The sequence below is a fragment of the Callospermophilus lateralis genome, chromosome 3 (assembly GCF_048772815.1).
Source record: "Callospermophilus lateralis isolate mCalLat2 chromosome 3, mCalLat2.hap1, whole genome shotgun sequence".
Lineage (NCBI taxonomy): Eukaryota > Metazoa > Chordata > Mammalia > Rodentia > Sciuridae > Callospermophilus > Callospermophilus lateralis.
In genome coordinates, this window is record NC_135307.1 from 60,014,902 (window position 1) to 60,042,790 (window position 27,889).

Below are 27,889 nucleotides of genomic sequence, written 5' to 3' on the forward strand. Positions count from 1 at the left end.
TCAGGAAGAGAAGCAGATGTGGATACAACTATGATGCAAGAGTTAATTGCACTATGAAGACACAAGAGTAAAGGTAATGGGAATAAAAAGGTACAGCCCATAGTATCAGGGAAAACAGTGAAGGAGCATAAAAGTGTTCTGTCTCTGAGTGCAGTGGGGTAGGGGCATGGTTCTGGGAGTTGCTGGCAAGAGCTGAGGTGAGAAAGGTATGAGGATGGGAACTCTTTCAGTGGCCTCAAATATGAGCACTTTTTTTTTTCTTTTGACAAAGACTATCAGCATGATTATAACTGATCTTTACGGTAACTGACGGCCATATGAAGGTAGGAGAGATGGGGAAAGAACTGTTAGGGCCCATATAATCAGCTTAGAAATCATGATGAATTCAGAGTCTAATCAGAGGCTAGGGAGATGCAGAGGAAGGAGATAAATCTGAGAGGCATTTCATAGCATCAACACAACTTAGAAACTGATGAGTGATGATGACTGAGAATTTTAACTCCTGGATCTTATAGTGCATGGTGATGACATTGATTAGGGAGAAAATTCAGGAGATGAAAGAACTGCATGATTAGGAGTCATAATTGGCTCAGTTTTTGATGTACGGAGTTTCAGGAACATTTCATAACAGCAGCGGTAGCATTTCCAAAGTACTTATTTTCCAGATACCATACACATATCATCTGATATAACCCCCACTTCAAAGGGTAAATGTTATTATGCTGCCCATCTGTACATTAGGAAATAGTTTGAATAATTTCAGCAAAGTATACACTGACACCCATGTCTAAGCCATGCTGTTTGACTCTAGAGCTCCTGCATCATATTTCCCGTGTGAGTCCAGTAAAGAAAAGGAAGGTCCACTCCTCCACCGAGAGAGAGGAAAGCGGGGAAGAGAAATGAGAGAAGAGGCATATATGGAGGCTAACAGAAACTCAGAGGCTTCTGTGTGGCAAGAGGTAAGTTTATCTGCAGAGAACAAGGTAGGTGGGCAGAGAAGGGGAAGTAGGACCTGAAGATACAGACAGGCTAGGAGGACCAGCTACTGGAATGAGGGTGTCAGTTAAGTGCCCAACATCCCTGAGGACCCAATACAACACTATCAGCACACCAGACGCCTGCATAATCCTGAAATCCAGGTCCTAGCAGGGTCCCTGCCATGTCTGGATCATGACATAGTGGGGCAAATGTATCAGAGTGAGCCTTGTGTGGATTAGCCCTCTCAGAGCTAAAGCTTTGCATGTGGCAAATGCAGAAGGGATCCCAGCCTTTAAAGAGATTACCTTTAAAGAGAGGGCGAGGCGGTCCCGAATGTAGTTCTCCTCTGTTTTTGCCTTTTCGATTTCCTGTTCGAGTTCCAAGCGCTGCTTGCCCACCTGCTGCAGGATCTGCTCCCTCTCTCTTCGGAGTTCATTTTTTAAGGCTGCTATACGTTCCTTGTACTCTTCATCCAGTTTTCTGTAAGGAGGAAAAATTGACAAGCATCCATCAGATCCCCTGGAGTTCCCTATGTGGATCTATCAACATTGGAAACAGAGTTAATGAGATTGGAAGCACTTTTGAGAAAATGTCTAATGTGTCTTGCTTTCCTTGAGGCTTGACCACATCTAAATCTCTGCAGCCAGGTGTGGCCCAACAGGCAGGCAGGCAGGCAGGCAAAGCATCCCTTGCTCTGTTCTGGCCCTATGCCTGGCAGGTGGGAAAGGATCTGGCCCTTGCCCAACCATTCGCACCTAAGGTTGTACTCATTCCGCCGCTCTATGGCCGCATGGTGATCATCCACTTCCGAAGCCATTAGTGACTTAAGTTTCTCAGCCTTGTCCAGGTCTGACCGTAGTTTCTCTTTTTCTCTGACCACTTGATCAACTCGCTCCCTAGAATCAGAAATACACTGAGTTAACAGAAAACTATTTCTAAGCAACAAGTAGACCCCAAAGAGCTCTTATCTGGCTTGCTTAATACAAAAACAAAACCAAGACAACCAAACCCCACCCCAAACATAAAGCTTTTCCAAAGTTCCCTTCAAAAGCCTACATGCCAGACTAAGTTCCACCTCATTTTCCTACAGCTTAAGGAAGATCTGTGCAATAGATATGGAGAACTAGTCACATTATGCACACAGAATGTAAAACTGTTTATCGGACTTGTTGGACAGGTGGGAAAGGGAACGGAACAGGAGAACCTTCCACTCAACTTACAACAAATGCCGGATCTCAGCTTTAAAGCTGGCCAGAGCTGCCTGGTGAATACTGTTCTTGGTGACCAAAAGTTCATTTTCAAGAGCCAGTGTCAATTCTGTCAAGTTGACATTTCCATCAAGGCTGAAATCCAAGGCCTGGAAATCAGAACATAGCGCAATTTCAAGAAAAACCATAGATCTACCTTCTGAAAGCAAAAAATGTAAAGGTTACATAAACTTGGAGAACTGAATACAGCTTAGATATTGGGCAATTACATTTCTTTAGAGACTACTTCAGAATAATCTTTAATCCAGAACAGAACAGTTTTTTCCTAAAGAAAATCTAACATGTTTATTTGTTTCTCTTTAAAAAATACTGATACTATAAACAAACACAAATAATAGAGCTCTCATCTTTACCAGCTAGAGATTAGTTAAGCATATTTCTCATGTCAAAAATTCTGGGGTTAAAATTATGGAAAGTAGTTAGCAACAGGGGGGTAGGAAAAGTCACCTCTTATCTGAGAGCTTGTGAACAGAATAATCATTAAAGATAAATCAAAATGAATCAAGAGTTTCAAAAAAAATTGAAAGTTTCCAAGATTTGCCATTTTTCCTCCCATTTTAACTGCCACACCTTTAGGATCTCCTGGCTGTTCTCAATGCCCTCTTCCTGCCAGGTGTCGAGTATTCTCTCTACAGATGCATGGCCCATCCCATCATCCAGGCAAGAGAAGACCCGAAAGCCAATGGTACTCGTCATCGCCGATGGGGTTGTGGTACGACGTCCACTCTCATCAAAGGACTAGAAAAGACAGACTTCAGCAAGCTCAGCTGGACTCCAGGCATTTCAACTAGATGCTGGTCAAGACTGAAACTGGTCAGTGCTGACCACAGAGAGCAGAATTTAATTTGTGCTGCTAGGAAAAAATACTTCATGCAGTGCCTTTGATCTCTGTTCCCAGGTGAGCCAAGACTACAAAGCTTATCAAAAACAATTTTTTTTGACATAGATGGGCTGTCTCTCTACTTAACACCAGGTTTCTCTGGCCCCGAGTTGACATCAAGAGACATAATTAGTGGCCTTTCCACTCTGTAATTTATGGTCATTTCTCAAACCCAAGCTTTCTTCCTAACGAGTTAGTCTTTCTTATTCTCCTTTTGCTTTGCACTCTCTCTTTGGTATTTTACTTCAGACAACAGATTAATTAATTAGAAATTACTAAGTGGGTTCTAGCTTTCACTTACAAAGAAAAAACTTACCTGCATGGAGAGGTGCCTTTTCAGTTGTCTGTAAGGAGTAGAGGCTGATGGTGTAAGGGATTTTCCATTTTTAAACAAGCCATAGAAAAAATCTTCTACACTCATTGTGCCATTGGGATCAAGATTATGAAATACTTCTTCAAGCATCTGAAAGAGTCATCACATATTTTAGATGCTTCACTGAAAATAACATAAGGCCCAGGATCTACTTCTGGACAACAGAAATCAACACCACTGTTGATTCTAAGGCTCCAGAAATATAATTATGTCCCTTTACTCTCATTTCAACTAAATGCACTTTCCTTTCCAGTATTGATATACCTTCCCCCTCCCACAAACTAAATAAATTTCCATTTTCAACATCTCCATAATTTAATAGAATGTAGCAATTAACTTTCTTTAATCCTAGAGTAGGCAATCTTTAATGATGCCATGTATTATACTTGCAAATTAAAATTTTACTTAAAAAATAAAGATTTAGCTTTCCAGCATCATAATAGTAGAAATTAATGGGACATTCTTCATACCTGCAAACTGTGGTGACTCTAAGTGGCTTATATAAAAATTTGAAATTGGCTCATTAGCATAGCATAATTTGGTCTGGGAGAGATCGTAATGACTTAAGATTTCAGGTCTGAAACCCATACTTGGAGGTTAGAACCTTATTTGGAACAACACTGTATGTGTTGGAATTTTGTTTTAGCCCAGAAGAGATAAAGATTTGGTGAGACAGGTTTTGTGTGTGTTCCAAGAGATAAAAGACAAGGAAGCTTCAACTGACTCTTACACCCTCTTAGAATAATCAAGTGGTCCTCATCATATAACAAAGGAAACTGGACCCCAGTCCCATCCAGAGGCTTGCCTTGGAGATGGTCTGTTCCTTAGCCTCATAGGCAAGGGGAAGGGGAACAGAGCAGTGTGCATCATTGCAGCCCCAAGACACGGATGAAAGGCAAAGATCTCCTATTGGAAGTCAGTGTCCCTTTATTTTATGGGGTAGATTTTTTTTCTAAAGGAAAACATCTCCCATGAGCAAAACAGAAATCACATGGGGTTCTTATTAAAATGCAGAGTTTGCTATAGTAAGTCTGAGGAAGGGGCCTGAAATTCTGCATTTCGAACAAGCTCCTAGGGGAAGCCCAGTTCACTGACTAGCAAGATTCAATAAACAACAAATTTACTCTTCTGGCCTTAAAACTTATAACTAAGCCATTCTAACATAGGCTTAAATTCTCTGTGACACATCCTCAAATTTTTAATATTCATTTCTTAAATCTGAACTATTGCTATGATTTGTGTCCTCTCATGATTGATGATGTTCTTTATGTAAGTGCTCGAGGCATCTCTTTTATCTCAATGCTCCTCCCACCAAATAGGAAACATCTGTCTCCATTCTGGAGAGGACTCTGAAACAAGGAAACTATTCTAAAGGGTGGAAATCTTTGGAACAAATAACAGTTTCTAACAGAGAATCTAGTAATCAAATCCATGGAAAGGCATTTAGGACAAGCTGCAGAGGTTGCCAAGATCCCTTAGCTTTTTGGTCTCATTCTCATCAACCAAAAGAACACTCTCCGATATCAGTATGGAGGATCCTCCAAAAACTAAAAACAGAACTACCCTATGATCCAACTACACCACACCTCAGCATTATCCAAAAGTGTCAAAGTCAGCATACTATAGTGACACATGCATTCCCATGTTTAAAGCAGCACAATTCATCATAGACAAGCTATAGAATCAGCCTAAGTGTCCTTCAACAGATGAACAGATAAAGAAAATGTATATACAGTGAATGGAGTTTTAGTCAGCCATTTGCAGGAAAATGGATAGAACTGGTGAATATCATGTTAGGCAAAATAAGCTAGGCTCAGAAAGACAAGTTACACATATGAAATATGACATGTGGAAACTAGAGGGAATAAAGGGGATCTCATGAAAATGAAAGGAAGACCATCAGGGAAGAGGAAGAGGATCAGGGGGAAGAAGAAGGGGAGGGCAAGAGAAAGTTCCAGGGACTAAAATTGACCAAATGCATATACAAATATGCCACAATGAAGCCCATTGTTCTGTATGATTAATATGTGCCAATAACATATATGTATGCATGTATTTATTTATTTATTTATTTTAAAGAACACTCTCCTGTAGGAGGAGGAGGAGGAGGAAGAGGAGGTTTTCAGAACCACCAAACCAAAAGTTATGATGAAATCCAGGTGCCCTGACGGAAGCTAGCAAGGCACATTTTACCTTAGACCCACACTGCTTGACCTTATGATGTTGGCAAAATCAGCACAGCTTCCAGGTGGCCTGAAAACCCATCACTTACTTGGTCCATTCAAATTTGTGGAGCAGGTAAATCCTGCCTTTTTTTCTTTTTTAAAGTTGGGGGCAAGTAGGCACGTGGTACATAGAAAAGTGAATTCAGAAAAGGGGGAGGTGGTCAGGGATGAGGAGAAAAAAATACAGGTGAAACAGGCAACTGGGTACCACCTGTACATGCAGGACCCACATCTAGAACTGCAAGGGCATTTTTGCTCCCCATGATGCACTGGCCAGATCTTTAAATAGTTAGTTGATTTTCCAATGTGTGAGTTAGGAAATAATGTATCAGGATAGAGATCAAAAACCCAAATATGAGCAGAGGCCCAGAAGATGATGGAGACAATGGAGAGGGTGGTTTTAAGACATTGGAAAGTGGTGAGAACTCACTGGGCACCTGACCGCATGTCCTTCCCAAGGAGCCTACTACATCTCACGGCCTGCAGAAGAGGGCAAGATCTTTGGATTTTTTAAGGAAAATCTCCCAAACTTAAAGTGTACCACACAGTTCAATTTTTAAAACCTTGAGCCAGCCAAAAAAAATGACTTTGGGATTAGATGGGATGATGGTTTGCTATCTCTACCCCTTAGTTGTCCTCCTTTCTGGAAATCAGAGTGCTAGTTAGAGCTGTAAGAGAGGGGCTCCAGTTCCCCCTCAAGACAACAGTGGGCAGCAGTGACCTTACTGTCTTTATCTATACAATGAAGGGGTGACTAAAGCTCAAATGGCTTTCAGTTGTAAAATCTAGGATTCCAAGTGGCGTGTTAACAACATCATCCTTAATTCCCAGCTCCTCTGTGGCTTAGAGCAAATCATAAAAAAACAGAATCGCACAGTTTTTCTTTAGGAGAAAAAAAAATAGAAACTGCTAAATAAAAGTTGTGTTTAATAAGCAATCCTTTATTCATACTCAAACCAGAGGAAAAAAATCTTTATTTCTTCTCCCAGGTTTTGGGAACTCTACCACTCTTATATAATGACTACGGTTTATTCCAAGAATTGTTTTTGGATAAATAATCCAAGTTTGTGCAATATTTCTTGGCAAAAACAACCCCAGGTTCTGGGTACTGCACTGGTTTATAAATTAGGAGGATGACTGAATTTTACGGCTCAAGAATCACCATTGAGGGCTGGGGTTATGGCTCAGTGGTAGAGCGCTTGCCTCGAATGTGTGAGGCACTGGGTTCAATTCTCAGCACCACATAAAAATAAATGAATAAAAAAAAGGCCCATCAAAAACTAAAATAATATTTTTTTAAAAGCCACCATTGAAAAATAAATCACCACTATATACATGAAAAAATGTTCAACATCACTAGCAATTAGAGCAATGCAACTCAAAACCACTCTAAGATTTCATCTCACTCCAGCCAGAATGGCAGCTATTATGAAGACAAATAACAATAAGTATTGTTGAGGATGTCGGGAAAAAGGTACACTAATACACTGTTGGTGGGACTGCAAATTGGTGTAGCCAATATGGAAAGCAGTATGGAGATTTCTTGGAAAATTGGTAATGGAACCACCATTTGACCCAGCTATGTCTCTCCTTGGTCTATACCCAAAGGACTTAAAAACAGCATACTACACGGACATGGCCACATCAATGTTTATAGCAGCACAATTCATAATAGCTAAACTGTGGAACCAACTTAGATGCCCTTCAATAGACGAATTGATAAAAAAAATGTGGCATATATACACAATGGAATATTACTCAGCAATAAAAGAGAATAAAATCATGGCATTTGCAGGTAAATGGATGGAGTTAGAGAAGATAATGCTAAGTGAAGTTAGCCAATCCCAAAAAAACAAATGCTGAATGTTTTCTTTGATATAAGGAGGCTGATTCATAGTGGGGTAGGGAGGGGGAGCATGAGAGGAATAGACAACTCTAGATAGGGCAGACGGGTAGGAGGGGATTCGAGGGGGCATGGGGTTATTAATGATGGTGGAATGTGATGATCATTATTATCCAAAGTACAGGTATGAAGACATGAATTGGTGTGAATACACTTTGTATACAACTGGAGATATGAAAATTGTGCTCTATATGTGTAACAAGAATTACAATGCATTCTGATGTCATATATAAATTTTAAAAAGCAGTCAAGTAGTGTACAATGGCTACATATACAAGTGAGGAAGAAAACATTAAAAATAAAATAATAAATTTTCTGCAAACCAGGATACTGGGAAGTTTTTGATTATAAATTTCTTTGGAAAGGGAGGATTAGGAAAATACTACCACTTCTGGAGTGAGCAGAGAGCAGGGTTTCAAATATCATTATAATCAAAGACCCCAAAGCTACGACTGTAGCCCTAACCTCTAACTCCCTAATCTTTATTTTTAGCTTTTTGAAATACATCTCTTGGAATTACTTACATTTTTATGTTTCACAGCTATTCATGCATTCAGTCCTGCAGAGCCCTTCTTAGTTTTTCAGAAAATGTAAAGTTTGAAATGTTACTAAGTGAGACTCTTTGGGTGGCTCTTTTAAGACTCTTGTACTTTCAAAACAACCAACTTACCCTTTTCCATTTCCTCATGACCAGAAAATGGTAATGACCCCTGGTTGTGACAACTAACCCAAAGCTCTTCTCATACAATAGGCAAAGGCAGCTGAGACCATCCTTAACTCCCAGCTCCTCTGTGGTTTAGAACAAGTCATAAAAACTTTTCCCATATATTGCTCAATCTGCTTAAGGATCCAGGGATGGCATTGAGATATTCTGTCTAAAAACCTAAACTTAACAGCCTGGCTTTCAAAATATTCCCCCAACTTAAATGTGTGAAACTCTCTGCTTAATTTTTCCTCCATGCTTTCCCATGTGTTCCTTTGTGATTGACAGCTCCTAACGTCATAGCTCAAAGAGATAGGGTCTGATAGTCTCATACAGGGTAACAGGTTTAGCACTGTAAGGGGTACACAGTATGCACAAAGTATCAGTTTTTCTTTCTCATAAAACTATGAATTCCTCAAAAGACAATATCTTCAAGAATGACTTCTTAGGAGGAAAGAAAATAGTCTCTAATAAGCTGCAGGAAGCTATGGTATGGCTGTCCCTGCCTATGGCCAGCTAGGAGCTTATCATCATTATTGTTCCTGAATCAAAACACACTGCAGTGCTTACCTCTCCATCAACATTCTGCAAACCATACTGCTCGCAGATGGAGACCAGCTTCTTCCGGTTCAGGTGACCATCCCGGGTGATCCCCAGATCATCACAAACCTCCTGCAGTTTCTCCTCTATCCAGTCTTGGGGAGGGGAAGACCCACTCTGTGAGGCACTCAAGTCATCTGGGTTCCAAAACCGTAGCTGGCCTGAAATCAGAGTGCACACAGTATTGTCTCCAAAGGAAGTACAAAGAAAGAGTGAGTGCCTATTCTCAAAAAAAAAGTACTTTTGAAAATAAATATTATATTTAAAAAGTTGAATATAATAAGAAACGTTGACCCCCTTCTTATTTGGTCCTGATGTTCCAACATAAATTTTTTTTTTTTTAGAACCAACAGGTAATGTTTTGCTCCATGGCAGTCACACTGAGTAAAGAACATCCTTCCTGTGCAGTACCACTCATACTGCTTTATTCCAACTAATAACATCAGAAGCTTGGGTGGTCATCTGATCACATGTTTAGCTACCCTAACGTGTTCTAGGCCCTGAACAACTATAGGTTCCAGTTTTATTTCTACTATCTAAATACTAGAGCATCTTTTACTAAGAAAAAAAAAATTCATGATGATCATCTCCAAGATTTGCCTCTTTCCGAAGTCTGCACATAAGAATCTTCTGACCTAAAGAAAACAAATAATCCAACTTCAAAGAATTACAGGTTGCAAGTTTCAAGTTCCTATTATTGGTAATATGAAGGGTAATTTCTATTTGAAGACAGAGATCAACCTACTTATTTAAATATCAAGAATATTTATCCTCTATTAAAAATCCCTACTTCTAAACTGTCCACTTACATATTAGAGAGTCTTTAAAGTTGTCACTTAAACATGAGATAATCACTAGCACAATTTTGTGTGCTGGAAGAACAGAGATCTAGAGAGAACATGTTGTAAATACATTTAAGCACAGTTAATCCCAGATAGGTAGTGAAGTGGCTTGAGAGCTTGTCAGCTGGACCTCAGTGCCACCTGGTGGTCAGAGGATCAATTGTGTTCCAATGCTTTTTATATACATTTGAAATTGCAAGGGATGCATATTAAAATGTTATTTAGGTTAGGTTACTATTTAGGTTACGGCTGTTCAATTAATTAAAAGGCTTGTATCAAGAGAAATTAGTCACATCGTAGTTGCCATCTTTTTCATGATGTTAAAAGCCAGGAGTTTAAAACTATGAGCTATCAACTGCAATTGCATTTTCTGTGGCTTCTGTTCCTAATGTTTATTCTCAACTAGCCTCCAGCATAAGATGCGGGAGGTAGGTTATGGGAAGTGCTCTATGAATGGCAGCCCAGCCCTCCCCTCCCCAGCAGGTCCCCACATGCTCAGCTCTTACCTTCTGCTTCATACTCCTCACCGTGTTGCGTCTTCCAGTGCTATGGAGGACAAGAGATGATTAGTGTGTTTTTGAAATTATTCAAAAAGAAATCCTAGCTTTTCCTAGACCAGATTACATTCTGGCTCTGAAATCATCATTTGGATGGGCCACATGATTTTAGGGCCTGCCAGTGCTTCTATCCAGGAGGGTTCTCTTCAGTTAACCAGGTGACTCCTATGACACTGAATATGGTCTTCTGCAGATTATTATAAGGATTTGTCCTTCTCATCTGGGAGGTCACTTATTCAACAACAAAACCTATCAAAACCCATTAAATTAAGCTGAAGTAAATATTCGGAATCCATTAAGAAAACAAGATTTTGTATGCATGCATTTATGAACTTCTTGTTCAATAAATGTGTATTGAATGCTTATTTTTATGCTAGGTCTTAGTAATGCAGTCATAAAGAGAACCAGCACATTTCCTGCCTCACAAAGTGCATATGCTAATGAGGACAAGCTGACGAGAAAACAGGAAGTACACAGGAGGATGTTCTAAGTGCTGTGATAGGGAATTTCAGGATGCTGTGATGATGCCTACATGAGACACTGCAGACTCACTAGACAGGGTAGATTTCCTAGAAGAAGCAAGGTCTAAGCTGAGACCCCCAAGGATGAACTAGAGAAAGTGAATAAAAAGGGGGCAGTTATTGTTTGCTGAAGCAAGTGGGTATGAATAAGCTTTGTGTGCCTGTGGCACAGTGAGCAGAGAAATGCAAACCAAAAAATGGGAGGCTAGAAAGCTTGAACTAAATAAAATATATATTACCAGTAAATTTCAGTAAAAGTAGTAAACCTTACCTGAATTAGACCATTTAGCCATCTTATCATGCTATGTTTCTACTTTTTAGTGAGTCTTCCCCAGGGTCACAGCATGTAGTTTATGTACTGGCAAAACCACCCAGCCAAGGGCACAAGTCAGGACCCAAATCCACCATTGCCCACTTTACTGATCTTCTTCCAACCAGCTGCAAACATAGGTCTTCAGTGGCTTTCGCTTTTCCAGCCAGCTGCCCAGTGCTCCCACTTCTACTGGGAGGTTTTGTGACCACTGGGAAAAATATAACTCTGTCAAGGTAGGTGACTTTGATAACAAAAAAAACAGCCCATTCTCTGGGGCGGCCAAACTATCTAAGATGAATTAATTTCTTTGAATCCTGAAATAAACTGAGCAGCAAAAACAGGCCTTCTTGCCACCTGTCTCCAGACCTGGATTCCTCATGGCAGATGGAGTGCCACCTGAAAAATCCTTGGATTAAAACACTGTCTTTCAGTAGGATGTTCAAATTGGCCTGAGCTGAGGTTCTTCTTTTGGGCCACCTAAGCACATCTACTTCATTCTCCACACTCCCTGTAGTTCTCTCCTCTTAAATGAGGGTCAAGTAGCTACCATGATATCATAGCTCCTTATTTCACTTACAAAAACACTGATGATAGCACAGATTCAGGAGCTGGCCTAAATGTAAACCTCAAATTGACAATGCTCAGACAGAGTATTATTGTCACACAGAAGGCCCCAAAAGGCCATAACTCCAAATGAATATGTTCACCATGGCTCATTCAGGTTACAACTGAAAGTCGCTATCGTACAAAGGGATAATGATGAATCAGTAGGCACAGTGTGACCTTGATTTTTTCACAACTACAGTTTTATCAGCTCACGGTGATAAAGGCAGGTGGTGTGCAAGGCAGGGTGGGAACAAGGGGTGAGTGGCAGAGTCAACAGTCCTCCATGGATTTCTTTACTTACTGCTGGTCAGAATTCAACTGTATTTTATATATGAAATTTAAATCAATAAAGCCCCACTAGTAAAAGTATCTTGCCTGCCTGTCCCTCCATATTTATTTCCTTATCCAACAGAGCAAATTATTTAAATACTCACTCTTCTGTGGTATTCCACAATTATGAAAATTCATTATTCAACATGTGAACACCCTAGAACTAAATCCATTAAACCACCGACAACAAATCAAATACAGTTTATGATCTAAGAAGTGTAGGTCAAAATAAAACCTCTTAAACCACAAATGAGATGATTTTTAATAGCAGACACTGATGGGAGAAATGGTAGGAGATAAGTTATCTCTGAACCCAAACCAGAAAGAGAGCTCCAGCTGGGATTCCTACTTAGAAACATGCAAACCTGCAAGGAATCCTTGGTAACACCTTCTAAAGCAATGAATTATGTGTTGTTACACAAAAGTTGATTTATTAACTTTGTTCAATCACATCTTAATTCATTTTAAAATTGAGTTCAAAGAACTAAGGTGCGGACTGGGGATGTGGCTCAAGCAGTAGCGCGCTCGCCTGGCATGCGTGCGGCCCGGGTTCGATCCTCAGCACCACATACAAACAAAGATGTTGTGTCCACCGATAACTAAAAATAAATAAATAAATAAATATTAAAATTCTCTCTCTCTCTCTCTCTCTCTCCCTCCCCCCCTCCCTGTGTCACTCTCAAAAAAAAAAAAAAAAAAAGAAAAAGAAAAAGAAAAAAAAGAACTAAGGTGCAAAGAATTTCTAATATACTGTTTCTAATATACTGTTTCCAACATATCACCATCTATGGGACTGTGTGCATATTTCAGGTTGACAAGGACAGTACATGCTTGCTGGTTTCTTTCTTCAATTCTCACTCCCAACTAATAAGAGATTAAGTGTGGAGACTACAGCATAGGAGCCAGACTGCCTGGCATTGAATCCTGGCTTACCTATCAGGTTGACCTTAGGCAAGTTTCTTGACCTATCTACAAAATGGGAATAAAGTAGTATAGTACAGATTTCACAGAGGTAAGGGGAAAGGGATTAGAATTGTGCCTGCGCAATGTAAAATTTTTATTTTATTGGCCAGGTGTGCGCATAATAGACATAAAATTTATATTTGTAGAAATATTTTTTATTACTATGTTTAAACTTAAAGTAGGGGCTGGGGTTATGGTTCAGTGGTAGAGTGCTTGCTTAGCATGTGTGAGGCACTGGGTTTGATCCTCAGCACCACATAAAAATAAATAAAATAAAGGTCCATTGACAACTAAAACATATTAGAAAAAAAAAACTTAAAAGTAATCTTTTGGGTAGGCCTGAAGACGTATTCCTCTATTCATATAAATTTATAAGAAAAAAGTCAAGCCTCCAGCAGAGGTGCGAAGAATATTGACCATTCACATAAGAGGCAACAAAATTAAATAAATTTGAGGAAAGGTTTATCTCAGTACCAATCAAAGTAGTATAAATTTAAACCAAGAAATCATAATAGTTTGTACTAAATTAGCAAAAGATAAGTTTAAGACACAACTCCTATTACAACTATTATAGTTTAAAATAGGCCTGTTTAAGATGAATGCATAAAGAAACTGTGGTACATATACACAATAAAATATTACTCGGCTCTTAAGAAAAATGAAATTATGGCATTTGCAGGGAAATGGCTGGAACTGGAGAATGTTGTGCTAACAAAATAAGACAACCCCAAGGAATCAAAGGCTAAATTTTTCTGATAGGCAGATGCTAATTCATAATAAGGTGGGAGCGAGAATAGAAGTATTTTGGATTGGACAGAGGGGAGTGAAGGAAGGGGAGGGAACATGGGGGTAGGAATGATAGTAGAACGAATCGAACATTATTACCCTATGTGCATATATGATTACATGACCTGTGTAACTCTATATCATGTGCAGCCAGAGGAATGAGAAGTTATACTCCATTTATATATAATATGTCAAAATACATTCTACTGTCATGTAAAACTAATTAGAACAAATAAAAAATATATTAAAAAAGAATGTAAACAATAGATTTGTTTGTATATTACTTGTAGCAATGTAAATGGGTATTATTCTTTTATTAATGAAAATGGCATTATGTGTCAAAAGCAATAAAAATATTCATACTCTTTGACCCAATAAATTTACTTGCTATCCAAAGGCAACATAATCAAAGATAGAAAGCAAAAAGCCACAGGCATAAATATGTGTTTTGTAGCACTTTTTGTAACAATATAATATTGAAAACAGCCTAAATATTCAACAATGGGGGCATAAAATATAATGATACATCATAATGTAGTCATTAAAAGAATAATTAAGAAACTATAGGAACATGAAAAAAATCCTAACAAATGAAAGAGCATAACAAAAATGCCATCTATCCTATGGTTACTGCTGGCAAAACTATTTATACAAACAGACAAAGACTGGAAGGAAATAGAGGTAATAAAAATAGATACATTTGGGGCCGGTCACGTTGGCACACGCCTATAATCTCAGGAGCTTGGAGGAGGATCGTGAGTTCAATGCCAACCTCCATAAAAGTGAGGTGGAAGCTACTCAGTGAGACTCTGTCTCTAAATAAAATACAAAATAGGGTTGGGGATGTGACTCAGGGGTCTAGCGCCCCTGAGTTCAATCCTTTGTACACAGCACCCCAAAGAAAAGATAGGTACATTTTGGTTGAGGAACCATGGGAGACCGTTATAAATGCTGTTGGTGCAATATAAATAGGCACGACTTTCATTCTTTCTTTTGCCCAACTGCCCTCAAGTTCTCACTAAATTAACTCTTGTGACTTGGGGATGGGGATGGAGGAAGGAAGTTCCCTCCCTTTGGTAAGTCCCATTCTGCAACACCTGCAATGCCATCCTGTCTTGTGACAGAGGGAGAAGTATTGGTGAGAGCCTGAATGCAAAGGCTACTAATGCCAGTGCCCCATCCTAAGCTTAGTGGCAGGTGGAAAGATCTGAGACACTCGCCTGAGACTTGTCTGGGGGGACTGAGACTATCCCCCTTGAAATAGCCCAACCCAAAGTATGGTACAGGTTTTGAACCCCAGGCAGCACCTTCACTTAAAAAGTCTCACATAAACTCTTGAGGCAATTGGGGGTGGTGAGGTAAGGGGTGATTTAAACATATTCTGAAGTCTAGGGGAAACAGTTTCCCAAGCACTTCTCCCACGGCCCTTTGTAAGAAACAGGAACCATCCTGCTAAAAGCAAGCTTATGCTAATGGCCACATTTTCATTCCAAGACCACCTCAGCTGGAGACGAAATTTATTACTCAGATATGATATATGCTATGCTTCTCCCCAGTCTCCACTGAGGGTCTTCTCCTTTAACAAGATGGAGGTAAGCACATGGCGGCTGGAAGTTTGTTATTAAATTGCAATTTCAGGAGGTGGGGTGTGTGTAGGGGGGAGATCCAATTCATTCACAGCTCATTTATTTTCATTCTCATTGCCTGGAGCCAGTTATTCCCATTAAAAAGCTGGGGAAGGAGGGGAGAGCAGGTTAAAAGGTTGGGGGATTAGATCATTCAGCTACGGAACAGCACCAATAAAAGGAGGCATCATTCTGGAACAGGGTCCTTTAATTGCTGATGGTTTCCCCAGCACAGTGAAAGCTGGCAGGTGGCCTCTAGACACTGATCTGCCAGAAGCACTGGAAGGGATATAATCATGAAAATCTTTGGATGAGCCAGGCTGAAGGGAGGGACAGTTGCTGGATGCATTCATGAGGAAGGATTTTCCATTTCTTCCCTTGAAATCCTACGTAGCCTCTCACTGGAGAAAGAACGCCTATTAACGCACTTAAACATTATTCTGTAGGACTTCCGCCCCTCCCAACTCTGTGGGCAAAGTTGCAGAATGGATAAGCACAGGGGCTTGGCAGAAAGACTGTCTGCTCTGGCTTAACCACTTCCTGAGACCCCTCCAGTACTTCATCTGCCAAGTGGGATGACACTCTTACATACTTAGGGACGTGGAGGCATGTGCTTGGCACTTAGGAAAATCAGCTATCATTATCGTTTCAGCTGGAATCATGATGCGGTTAGGCGTTTGGACTTCAGAGCTGTACTCCTTGGGTTCATTTTCACCTTTGGCCTTTACTGCCAGGGTGACCTTGGGCAAGTTACTTAATCTCTGTGTGCCTCAGTTTCCTTATGCATAAGTAACAATACCTATCTCCAAAGTTAGGCTGCATTTTTGGAAAGCACTTGGAAGAGTGCCTGCTATGACTTAAGCACTAAGCATTTGTGAAGTAAATAAGAAATACAATTATGAATCCTAATGGGATGTTCAAAAGTAGGACAAGGGCAGAAGAAACAGCAGACAGACCACAATCAGCTGTAAGAATAACTCAGAAGAGACTCTTTAAAACTACTGTTTTGATATGTTGATTGACTTGATTTAATCATTTCACAATGTACACATATATTAAAGCATCATATATATTATAAACATACAGAATATGTACATTTATGTATGTTTCATCAATTCTACCTTAACAAACCAAAATCTACAGTTTTGACATGGTGATTGTGATAAAGCAATCAACTTTGATTTAATTTAGGATAAGAGCCTCCCCTGGGGACCTTCCCCTACACACAATGTCCCCTGGGCTGCCACAGCTGGCAGGGACTGTCCTGTGCTTCCTCATTACCATGCCAAGTGTACTGGTCAACAGCCCCATTGAGAGAAAACACAGGGGAGAGGGTCAGAGGTCAGAAAGCAGTCCTCAACCCCCCAGGAAGATAAAGGGAGCCCCTACGCTCACTGTGCATCTCAGTGTCATTCTGGCCATTGTGGCTGGCTCTTGGGTTGTCTACAGCTGGATGAAGGTGCCCTGCACACTTCAGTCATACAGACGACACCAATTTCAGGAATGTTTTTTTGGAGAGACACCTGCTTTGGTGGACTGCAGAGCAGATGGCTTGAGTTTCTCAGATCCCCGGCTTCCAGCCCCAAGGCCGGGCCAGCATCTGCAGGCTTTGGATCTGGTGCGACCCCTACCCACAATAGCCCACTTGCCACCCCCCACACGCCATCTGCTCTAGTGCAGACCTTTGTGCCCCACAGAATGTACGGCTAATTAAAATGATTATGGGGGCACACACAGGGCTATTCTTTCCTGGCAGAGGTTGCTTAGCTGATCTCAGCAGCCCCAGAGCATGAAGCAGATTCTTTTTAGAACAGGGAGGGCCTTGCAAGCCTGAAGAGAAGAGGAAGGAAACTTACTAGAATAGCAAAGGTCCCCAGAGAAACTGAGCTGGAATATCCCTTTTAAAAGGGGAGCACATTTAGCAAAATGAGTCACTGACAAAAAAACAGCAATCTGTTTAGGGAGAATGCTTATGATGAAAATTTTAAGACTTTTTAGTACACAGTGTCGGTGGCATGGTTCACTCATAGTTCTACATATTTATAAAGTCTGAGTTGGGTACTGGAAGCTAAGTGTGCCCAGGAGGGCTGGCTATTATTGTTTCAACAGGACACACTTTTCCCGGGACTGAGACTCATTTCCCACTCTGCTGCCTTTGAAGGCAAAGGCAAAGGAGGGCCTGACAGCTCAGCTCCCAGTCTCTATTCTGAACTCAAGGACAAGCTGCTCAGTGGCAGGCTGTCACAACCAGAATGCAAATCAATGCCTTAATCTTTAAAAGCAATTAAATGCTACAAGTAAGTGCTGGGGATAACAGGAACGAATGCACAATTTTTAAATGCATACACATCCTAACTATGTTGCCAAAAATTCTTTAGTACTGCGGGTGTATGAAAATGTAGAATCGAAGAGTCTGAGCTGTAAGCCTCTTCCGCTGTCAAGGTTAGGAGACTGCTTTAGCTTATTGGATTTCAAAGTCCTCAAAGGGAAGGGACATTTTTATATCTTTCCTGCTCATCAGAGTTGCTCAATGAGTAGTTAACACTATTTTTCTATGTGGAGCATAATTAATGGGAGAGTTGGAAAATGCTTAATTATTATTAAAATTAATTTGATTTGTTATCTAATAGAAAATAAATATTAGAAATTGTTGATCTGGCCAGGTATGGGGGTGCATGACTATAATTCCAGCAGCCTGGGAAGCTGAGGCAGGAGGATTGTGAGTTCAAAGCCAGCCTCAGCAACTTAGCGAAGTCCTGAGCAACTCTGTGAGACCCTGTCTCTAAATAAAATACAAAACAGGGCTGGGGATGTGGCTCAGTGATTGAGTGCCCCTGAGTTCAATGCCGTGTACCAAAAAATTAATTAATTAATTAACTGTTCTGGAAGAAGGTGGGACTAGATTCCAAGGGAATTCTTTCTGGGATCAAGTCAGGAAAACTCACTGGGACACCAAAGTCCTAAAGTCTTGTGTGAGAGAGAGAGAGAGAGAGAGAGAGAGAGAGAGAGAGAGAGAGAGAGAGAGGTCTTATTATAAGCTTCAAAGGGGCTTCTCAGATCACTTTCAGGTAATCTACAATTACATCTTTAATGAGTGTTTCATTTCTGGGAATAACCAGGTGATCTAATCAGACTAAAGAAACATAAAGGCAAGGACAAGGGTGTCACTAATAAAAACATCCATCCTAGCTGGGCGTGGTGGCACATGCCTGTAATCCCAGAGGTTCCAGAGGCTTAGGCAGGAAGATTGGGAGTTCCAAGTCAGCCTCAGCAATTTAACAAGGCCCTAAGTAACTTAGCAAGACCCTGTCTCAAAATAAAAAAAATAAATAGGGCTGGGGATGTGGTTCAGTGGATAAGTGCCCCTGAGTTCAGTCCCTGGTACCAAACAAATAAATAAAACAAACAAACATCCTGAGGATGTCATAGCATTTGATGGGGTAGATGGCATAGTAATAAACTGCTTGCTTTGTCAAAGACTGGAACAAAAAATGTTAACATGGATAAGGAGAAAATAGATGTGCTTCCACTACAAAAGATCTCAGCAGAACTTCTGTCAGTTAAGAAGGGTTTGCTCCATAATTAAATATTGACTCTATACAATGTAAATGAATAATTGATAAAGTTTAACTACAAAGTTATGCATATATGAAAAAGAACATAAGGGGAAGATAAGTTAGTTTCACACTTCCTAAAGAAGTTTGACTTTTTGTAGGGTAGCAAAGTCAGCTTTTGGTTTTGATGTGGGTGCTTTTCAACAACTTCCACCCCTATCCTCTCACCCCTGTCCCAACACAACACCTGAATCCACTTGTCCATCCTTGGGTGAATGTGGAAATCAGCTTTAACTTTTTCTCCCAGGTTCTCGCTTAAGTTGCAGTGTGCGAGCCAACAGTTTTAGCTTACACTACTATTGTCTACAGTTGAAGAAATCATTGTTTATGGCCCCTTGTTCTTGATAAGAATCTTACTAGACCTGATCTATTCCCAGTGGAGGAAAACAGTTAACAAGGTGTCCCCTGTTTTCAACCAGGACAGAAAGCAAAGTGGCCCTGCCCCAATTGTATTAATTGCACAATCTTTCCTACCAAGTCTGAAGAATACAGAATAGAATAATTGAGAATTCATTTTCTCTCTTCCTTCTTTCCATCTACCTCAAAAGAAACATGAGCATAAAATTCAAGGTCAGTTCGGTAGCTCCTGCATACAAAAGGAGAAAAAAATGTTCATTTCCAAACCTAAAAAAAAAAAACAAAAAAAAACTCACTTCTGTTTCTTAATGAAGTAAAGCACAAACAGCGACTATCAAAACCTTCTCATTATTCACACCTCGGTTTGGAATCGAGAATGTGTCCTTTGTTTGTTGGGTTAATTCAAAGTAGACTGTCTTGTTGAATTGACTTGGGTGAAAATGACGTCACGAAAAAAGAAAAATCACCACTTTCCTTTCAATACTACCCAGAAGAGAGGTCAGATGCCCAAGGGATCCATTTGCCACATAAACACACTAAATTGGAAGGCGAATGCATGTTGCAGCCTGCCAGTGGGACCTACCTGTCACTTGTGAATTAGTGCATTCTGCTTCAGGGTTTCCAAATGAAATTCTGAAACACCACACTTCAGTGTTGAAAATTTAGCTAGATTACAGCAGTCTTTTTCCCTACAGAGGGCTTTATTGCCTTGTAAACTAAACTTGGTAGGGGAGACATGCTTAATAGCTAGGTTAGATAGTCTCAGTTTCAGCAGGAAAGAATCAAATTGCCTGATAAAAGCACTGGGGGAGGGAGAGGAGGCAGGATGGAGGCTATTAAAATGTTTACAATTTATGTCAATGCTTTAACATAGATGTACTGAAACAAAAGTCAAACATAATCAAAAACACCTTGTAACAAGGTTTGTTTTCATATAATCTGTGCAGGGAGGGAGCTACCCCACACTAACAATGTGGGTTCTCACCCATAGCAGCACATCACAATGGTGCACGGTGAACAGTCACCAGATGAGCTCCGAGTTGCTTGCAACAAATGAAGCCTGAAGCTTCACATGGGACTTACATTAAATATAAATATAGTTGCTTCAAAGCAATCTCCATTATCGCCTCTCCCATGCTCATCTGCATTTCTATATGTTTTCCTGAGTGGGAGAGAAAAGGTGAAGTTATAGGTAGACTGCAGAGAATTATGACTGCTGAGAATTACTGATGATTTTGGTTTTGCTTGTGGGAAAATGTCTCTCAAATAAGGATTCAGAAAAACACTGGGAATCACTAATCCAGGAGCCTAGGAAGGAATTCTTGTCACTGATAGTAACCTCCCTTACTATGGGGTAGCCCTGGAGGGCAAGGAGGAGGAGGTATGGCTTTATCTTTTCAGATGATTGCTCACTTACTCTGATGGGATGAGTTCCTAACAGGAAGCAAGCCACATGGGGACAGTTTTTGATAGGAGCCATAACACTGCTTCATCCTACTGCCCACCCCTCTGCAAGTCCTCAGGTAAATAAAACTAGTATTTAATTCAACATGGACTAAAATTAGTTTCTTGTTGATGGGTGTGGTGATGCACACCTTTGGGAGGCTGAAGCAGGAGGAGTTCAAAGCCAGTCTCAGCAAAAGCAAGGCACTAAGCAACTCAATGAGACCCTGTCTCTAAAAAAAAAATACAAAACAGAGCAGGGAATGTGGCTCGGTGGTTGAGTGCCCCTGAGTTCAACCCCAGTACCCCACCCTGCCCGCTCCCGCTAAATTAATCTCTCATTGCAGAGACCTCCCCTCTTTTAATTTCTGACAATAGGTTCAGGTTTGGAACTGTCTTCATCCAGAAACTCTGGAATTCCTTCCAGATACTGTAGGCCTAAGGCAAGCCAAGAATCTTACCTTCACCTAAGCCAGGGCCCAGGAATCAAAGGAAACCCATGACTTAACTAAGATAGCTGTCTCTAGCTGCCCATCTGGTTATTCCTTATAAAATATTTACATCTGGGAGAACGAGGCCCACACCCTCCATCAGTATTGCCTGGTAGCACTGACATAAGTCTGAGCCCAAAGAACAAATTCTTAGTACCTCTACAGAGAGGAGACAAGAGGGACTCAGGCAACCAAAATGGGAGGCAAAAAGAAACCAACTGTACAATGAAGAACTCCTGACAGGGTCAGACACCTTATGAGAGTAAATGAACTCCACAGGTCACTCAGAATTGCTTCCACCCAACACTCCCTGGTGGGAGCCATCTAGAATGGGGAAGCTTCTGTAGAAGGGCAGGGTTTCAGAGTGGGCCTAGACAGCTTCTGTAGAAGGGCAGGGTTTCAGAGTGGGCCTGTGCCTCCCAACATGTGAACTTCTGTTGGCTGACTGAGGGGCTCTCGATTGCTGAGGCTAATGCAGTAACCGGCCAGGAGGAGGTTGCACATTCACACAGGGTGTGCAACAGGACCGACACACTGACAAAAGGACACTGTGAGGCGTTGTGTATCAGCAATAGCTTGAGTGTGATCTGCATCCAGGGTTGCTGCACAGGGCTGGGATTTGCCCTTTCGACTGCCAAAGGGAATGTTGAAAATGCTACATGAGAAGCTATTCTTTTTTTTTTTTTTTTTATAATTGTTATTGTTGGTTGTTCAAAACATTATATAGTTCTTGATATATCATATTTCACATTTTGATTCAAGTGGGTTATGAACTCCCATTTTTACCCCGTATACAGATTGCAGAATCACATCGGTTACACATCCACTGATTTACATATTGCCATACTAGTGTCTGTTGTATTCTGCTGCCTTTCCTATCCTCTACTATCCCCTCTCCCCTCCCCTGCTATTCATTTTTTTTAAAGAGATGAATTGTTTTGAAAAATGACAGGATCCACTTATAAAACACTTCATTTTTAGGCAAGAAGTAGGTGGTTGAGCTTTGGTTTGAACACACCTTTAGTAATAAAAAAAGGTGGTGGGGAAGAACAGGACAAGAATGGTTGAACACTCTATCAAAGCAGGATTGCTGAGAGCAGAAATCCAGAGAAATGACCCTCTCCAGGCCTCTATCTGCAGTTCTATTGAAGGAACATGGAGAAAACGGCAGATTCTGTATATAGCATCAAGAGGTCACACCCAAGAGGTTTCTGGAGGATAAAGGGAAGCTATAGGATATTGAGGCTGGAATGTCTCTCCCAATATATCCTTTACAAGCAGAAAGATTGTACCCAGGCTTAAACTTCGGCTCTTCTTTTTTGTTTATACATGAAACCAAACTTTCACTTTTCAAGTAAATCTCACTAAGAGTCCAGTAGATAAGATAATAAGGATATAAGAAATGCAGTACCAGCAATGGTCAGCTCTGCCCAAGAACTTATTGGATATCATATCAAAAAATAAGTAACCACTTAATCTCTTAAAACCAAATAATAATCTCTTGAAAACAGTTGGAGAACTGGGAAATTAGACTTAAAAGTGGCTTCCAAATAAAACATACCCACTAAAGTGTTGGAAACATTTTAAACATCCCCCCCACCCCGAGAAGCATCTCATTTATTTCATACTACCCAGAGTTATGAAACAGACTTTATGTAGTAAAATGATATCCTCCCTGATGCAAGACAAACACAATGTTATGAACACTGCACTCCTTGACGTATGCAAATTACTTGCCTCTCTGAAATTGTATATGTGAAGTTTTGTGCGTGTGAGTATGTGTGTTTTCCTGAGAAAGGTCCCTATCTGGATTTTCAAAGGGACCTGAGATAGGGGAAGACCACTAAAACTGTACCTGAGATGGGAAGTTGCCCCTGCCCAACTGACCCACCCAGGGGACCATGATATCCCAGGAAGTGTTTCCCTTCTCCTTGTTTTCAGCCATCATGTCTCACCCACACCTCCCTTTCCTACTTGATTTTCTTCTCTTCCCACTCACAATTCTGTCACTTCTGGAGTGAGGACAAATGGCATTTGTTTTAAAAAATGATGCAAACTTCTTCTGTTTGGCAGACTGCTTGTGTGTTCTTGTAAACTTCAGTATTTATTGCCAGTTTCATTTCTGCTCAATACTTGGGTTTCTAGTTAACTCTGGGTTTGTGCATATTCTGGAACGTTGAGCATACCAGATGTTTGATTACTGGGGACATATTGGGAGCATGTTTCCTGTAGATTTTAGTAAGCTCAACATGGGTGTTAGACAGCCATGAACACACACACACAATCAGCCGGCAATCTATAGACCACTTTCAGGAAGCTGAGGTGCTGTCTCTTTTCCAGTTTATATTAGTATCTGAAATATTTGCAGCCCCAGTCCGAGTTGGGATTTGCTCAGTTTGGGCTTGCTCAGCATGGCATTTTCAATCATATTCTATAAGTGGGATGCTAGTAAATAAGCCATAAAGAAAGAATAAAGAAAATGTTACTGTTTATTGGTAGATTATGGCAATATGCAAAGTAAACAGAAGGGAGCTAAGGGAGGGAGAAGTGCTGGAGAGGGCGACAGACCTGGGTGTGTCAGAACCTGTAGGAAGAACAGTGGCAACTGCTGAGCAGAGGGAAAGTGCCCCTGCTTGATATCCTGAGGCAAGAATGGAGTATTAGAGCTGCTTTAGCACATCACAAAAGATAAGATGCAGGCTCTTAAACTGAAAATTTAGCTTTCATTTTCTACCTATAACAGAATGCTGTTTTATAGTTTGGAGTGGGGGAAAGGGAAAGATTTTGCTAGATCTTTAAGTTACTTAAAAAAAAAAAAATAGCTGCACCATTGGGATAAGATATATTTCCAGGAAGAGCTAGAAGTAGAAGACCCCTGACAATATAAACATAATTGAAATCTAAACATATAAGCATAAAAATGTACAGAATGTCAGCACTCACTCTGAAAGCTGAAACCAAGGAGAAAATATTCAAACTTAATCACTATGTCCAAAAGACAAGTAATAAGATTAATAAGAAGTTGGTAACTCAGAAAAGCCTGCATTCAGTTTTAAGTGCCCTTACTTCTCCCAGCACCATGCCATGCTGAGGAGCATATCCTAGATGTGCTATTCCAACTACTTACCTCACTGCAATCACCAGCTGGGATGTGTGAAGGTCGCGCTTCTTCATCTAGTGGCTCAATTACTGTCACCTCTGCAAACTCCTCCACAGATTCTTGAAACTCAGGCAAGGACCTTCGTCCATAACGCTTCCCACCTCTAACATATTTGGGCTGAGCTTCCAGGGAGCAGTCTGGACAAGGAGACAAGAGTTGAGGCCACATTACATGAGAATCTCAGCCCTGAGCTAACATTCACAGCCGTTGGATACAGCCTCTTATACCAGCCCTGAAATAAACCACCACTCTTTGCCAGCTGTGGTGGCCGTGGGCGTATGTGAGCTACTGGGTCAGATGCAGAGCACAACTTCTAATTCTGAATGATTTATAACAGCCCGAGTAGATATCTGCATATCGTGGGAAAGATGCAATGGTAACAGCAAAGGATTTTAACTCAAAAGTACAGAAGATCAGGAAAAGGTGAGGGATCATTTTTGTTCTTCTGTTTACTAAGCTAATGTTCTGCAGGTTGGAGATGCAGAAGTGGGTAGAGAGGAAAACAAAACAAACAAAAAACCTAACCAACAGACATCTTGGAGGAAGTCTTGGAAAATGGTAATGCAACAGACCTCACACCAGCACTGTAAAGTTAGCATCCACATCAATTAGAAACACCCTCCCTAACCTCAACGACTCCTTTATCAATTAATCTACTTTATGGCCTATCAGACAAGTAGGAAAGTAAAGCAAAGAGATGGACACAGCAGGATCTAATCAATTAATGGCAGCTAGTCACGTCTATGAAGCCTGGCATCAAGATCTCATTATCAAATTAAAAGCTGTGGAATAAAACAGCAAATGTAAAATTCTATTAAGAAAAACGGTGTGTTGTATTTTTTTTCCTCTTTATGAGCTTCAGTGTTGTACAAAATGAAAAGGAATGTGAATAAGGGGAGGGCCATCTCTTGGCCTTAAAGGAGGGCTTCAGCATTTTGACATTTTGACATTTTGACATGGAAGGTTCAATATTCACTGACTCCACCTTTGCCGCCACCACCATCGCTGCTGCCATCATCACAGCCACCAACCACCATCACCACAATGACAGACTAGCCTCTTTCTACAATGAACAGCTTTAAAGCAACAAAATAGATAAATACTTCACTCTATTTGAATGTCATCTTGAAGATTTATAAAGTACCTGTGCAGTATTAGGAGAATAAACAATTCAATTAAAATATAAAAGACTGGCAAGGCTTTGATTTCTGTTGTCTTTTTATCTATAGACACACTGTCTCTCTGGAGAACACAATATGGGTTCTGTTTGAACATGACAGTCCTCACAAGATATCTCAGAACTCAAGACATGTCGATTTTTAGGTGAGGTATGTAAACATAGCAACAAAATGAGGGTGGCTGATTAGATAAGAGCTGAAAGAACAAAAGCCTTCTTCTACTACCATTGAACCATGGTAGGTTGGCCCTCACTTTATGGCTTTCCAGGGAGGGCCGATGACCCTTTTGACTAGCCCTTGCCCTTCCTCTGGCACAAGCTCAGATTTCATGAGACTCACAAATGTGGCCAGAAGCATTCTGAGAATGCTCAGCAAAGCTCAGAGTGAAGTATTTATGCTGGCTATACAATCTCTAGTGATATTTATATCCAGCTTTTAAAAAGTCCCAGTCAAGTCATTTTTATTAGGTCGAGCGATTCTCTTACAGGCAGTGTTCAAACATACAAAATTTATATTGAAAATTGCATGCATATTTGAAGGTACCTTTTCTCGGAAGGGAGTGTGTCAGCTTGTGGGGATTCAGGAGCGGCACAGACACCCGAGCTACTTGGCAGCTGACACCCACAGATGCTAGTCAGATAAGAGGCAATGCAGAACCATCCTTAATTTATTAGATATTCTTAAATTTTAGTGGCAGACAACAAGATACACCATTAGTGACGAGGGGGTGGGGGACTTGGAAAAGATTAAAAGGAAAACTTAAAACCTCAGAAAACAGGATTTTCCCAGTATGAGAACAAAGTCACGTCCAGGGATGGAACTGACAGAGGACCTCTTCAATTGCAGGCTGGAATAAAGCCTCCGAAGGAGAAAAGCAACATTCTTAAGAAATCCTACTGTGATTAATCCTAAACTTACCTGTGGATGAAATGATTCCTTGGTTATTAACTACTAACTACCCCCTACTGCAGGGAGCAGTGGTGCAATGCAAATAGCTCTTTCTCTAAGCAATAAAAGACAATAGATTGTGAACCATTAGGGACCCATGAAGTTGTGCTTTGCTTACCTACTCACTTCTGCATTGCCAGGAACTTAAGATTTTTTAAAATGTTTTCTATTATAATAACCAATTTTAAGCAAACTTTAATATCTTCTACAGAATATACCTATTATAGTCAAACTCTAGAGAGATCTATTAAACTGTATAATCTTTTAGAATAAAGATATTAGCACACACAAAAGAAAAATAGATTATTAATGTTTCCTCATCACTGAATTTTCAAAACTATCTGTGTGACCAAAAGAGAATTAGAGTCCACACACCATTTAAAAATAGTTATCTCTTAGAATTATACTTAGACATTTCTATTGAGAACATTAATGTCATTGAAATTATATGATAAGAAGAGAAGAGAGACCACAAGAATAAGGAATTCCAGGGAGAACATTCATAGTCAACAGCCACTGCTGTGTTAAGCATCCGAAAACCACAGTTCTCCTTATTAGTCTCAACCAAGGCTTCAGAAGTCAACAGCAGCAGTCCACCAGTCAGTCCATGGCCAGGATATTAAGACTAAAGAATGCCTTTGGCTGGGGTTGTAGCTCAGCTCTTGAGAACTTGCCTAGCATGAGTGAGGCCCTGCGTTCAATCCTCAGCACCGTATAAAGATAAATAAAATAAAGATATTGTGTCTATCTACAACTAATATATTTTTTAAAAGAAAAAAGAAAAAGAATGCCTTGTTTCTTCTTACCAGGTGTAGGAGCAAAACTGAAGCACTGGGGCAAAGTTAGTTTATTAATTTATGAGAATATTCAGATGTAATTTTTTTAGGGTTTTATTCTGGAACAATGTACTCATGCCAGATGACATGGGGTTATTTGGTTTGTTAAGAAATAAAATTATGGGGCTGGGGATGTGGCTCAAATGGTAGCGCACTCCCCTGGCATGCATGCGGTCTGGGTTCGATCCTCAGCACCACATACAGAGATGTTGTGTCCGCCGAAAACTAAATAAATAAATAAATATTTAAAAAAAAAAAAGAAATAAAATTATTTACATCCCATAGTTTCCTTTGACATAGATGTAAGGAATGCTCTGATCATGCGCTCCAAGAAGAAATGTGAAATGCCAATTAAACAAAATAGAACTGCTCTGTCTTTGGTATTTTAG

General features: G+C 40.3%; 1 protein-coding gene across 3 annotated transcripts in view; it reads right to left on the reverse strand.

Moving 5' to 3' along the window:
* Nin (ninein) overlaps positions 1 to 27,889 on the reverse strand; it is a 106,657-nt gene that overhangs the window by 47,959 nt on the left and 30,809 nt on the right. For all 3 annotated transcript variants that reach the window (XM_076850275.2, XM_076850273.2, XM_076850274.2), the window contains exons 5-12: positions 24,506 to 24,675; positions 10,279 to 10,318; positions 8,901 to 9,091; positions 3,443 to 3,589; positions 2,817 to 2,984; positions 2,199 to 2,335; positions 1,734 to 1,874; positions 1,284 to 1,458 (exon numbers count right to left, since the gene is read on the reverse strand). In XM_076850275.2, the coding sequence (XP_076706390.1) occupies positions 1,284 to 1,458; positions 1,734 to 1,874; positions 2,199 to 2,335; positions 2,817 to 2,984; positions 3,443 to 3,589; positions 8,901 to 9,091; positions 10,279 to 10,318; positions 24,506 to 24,675 (1,169 nt within the window). The remainder of the gene's footprint in view (positions 1 to 1,283; positions 1,459 to 1,733; positions 1,875 to 2,198; positions 2,336 to 2,816; positions 2,985 to 3,442; positions 3,590 to 8,900; positions 9,092 to 10,278; positions 10,319 to 24,505; positions 24,676 to 27,889) is intronic.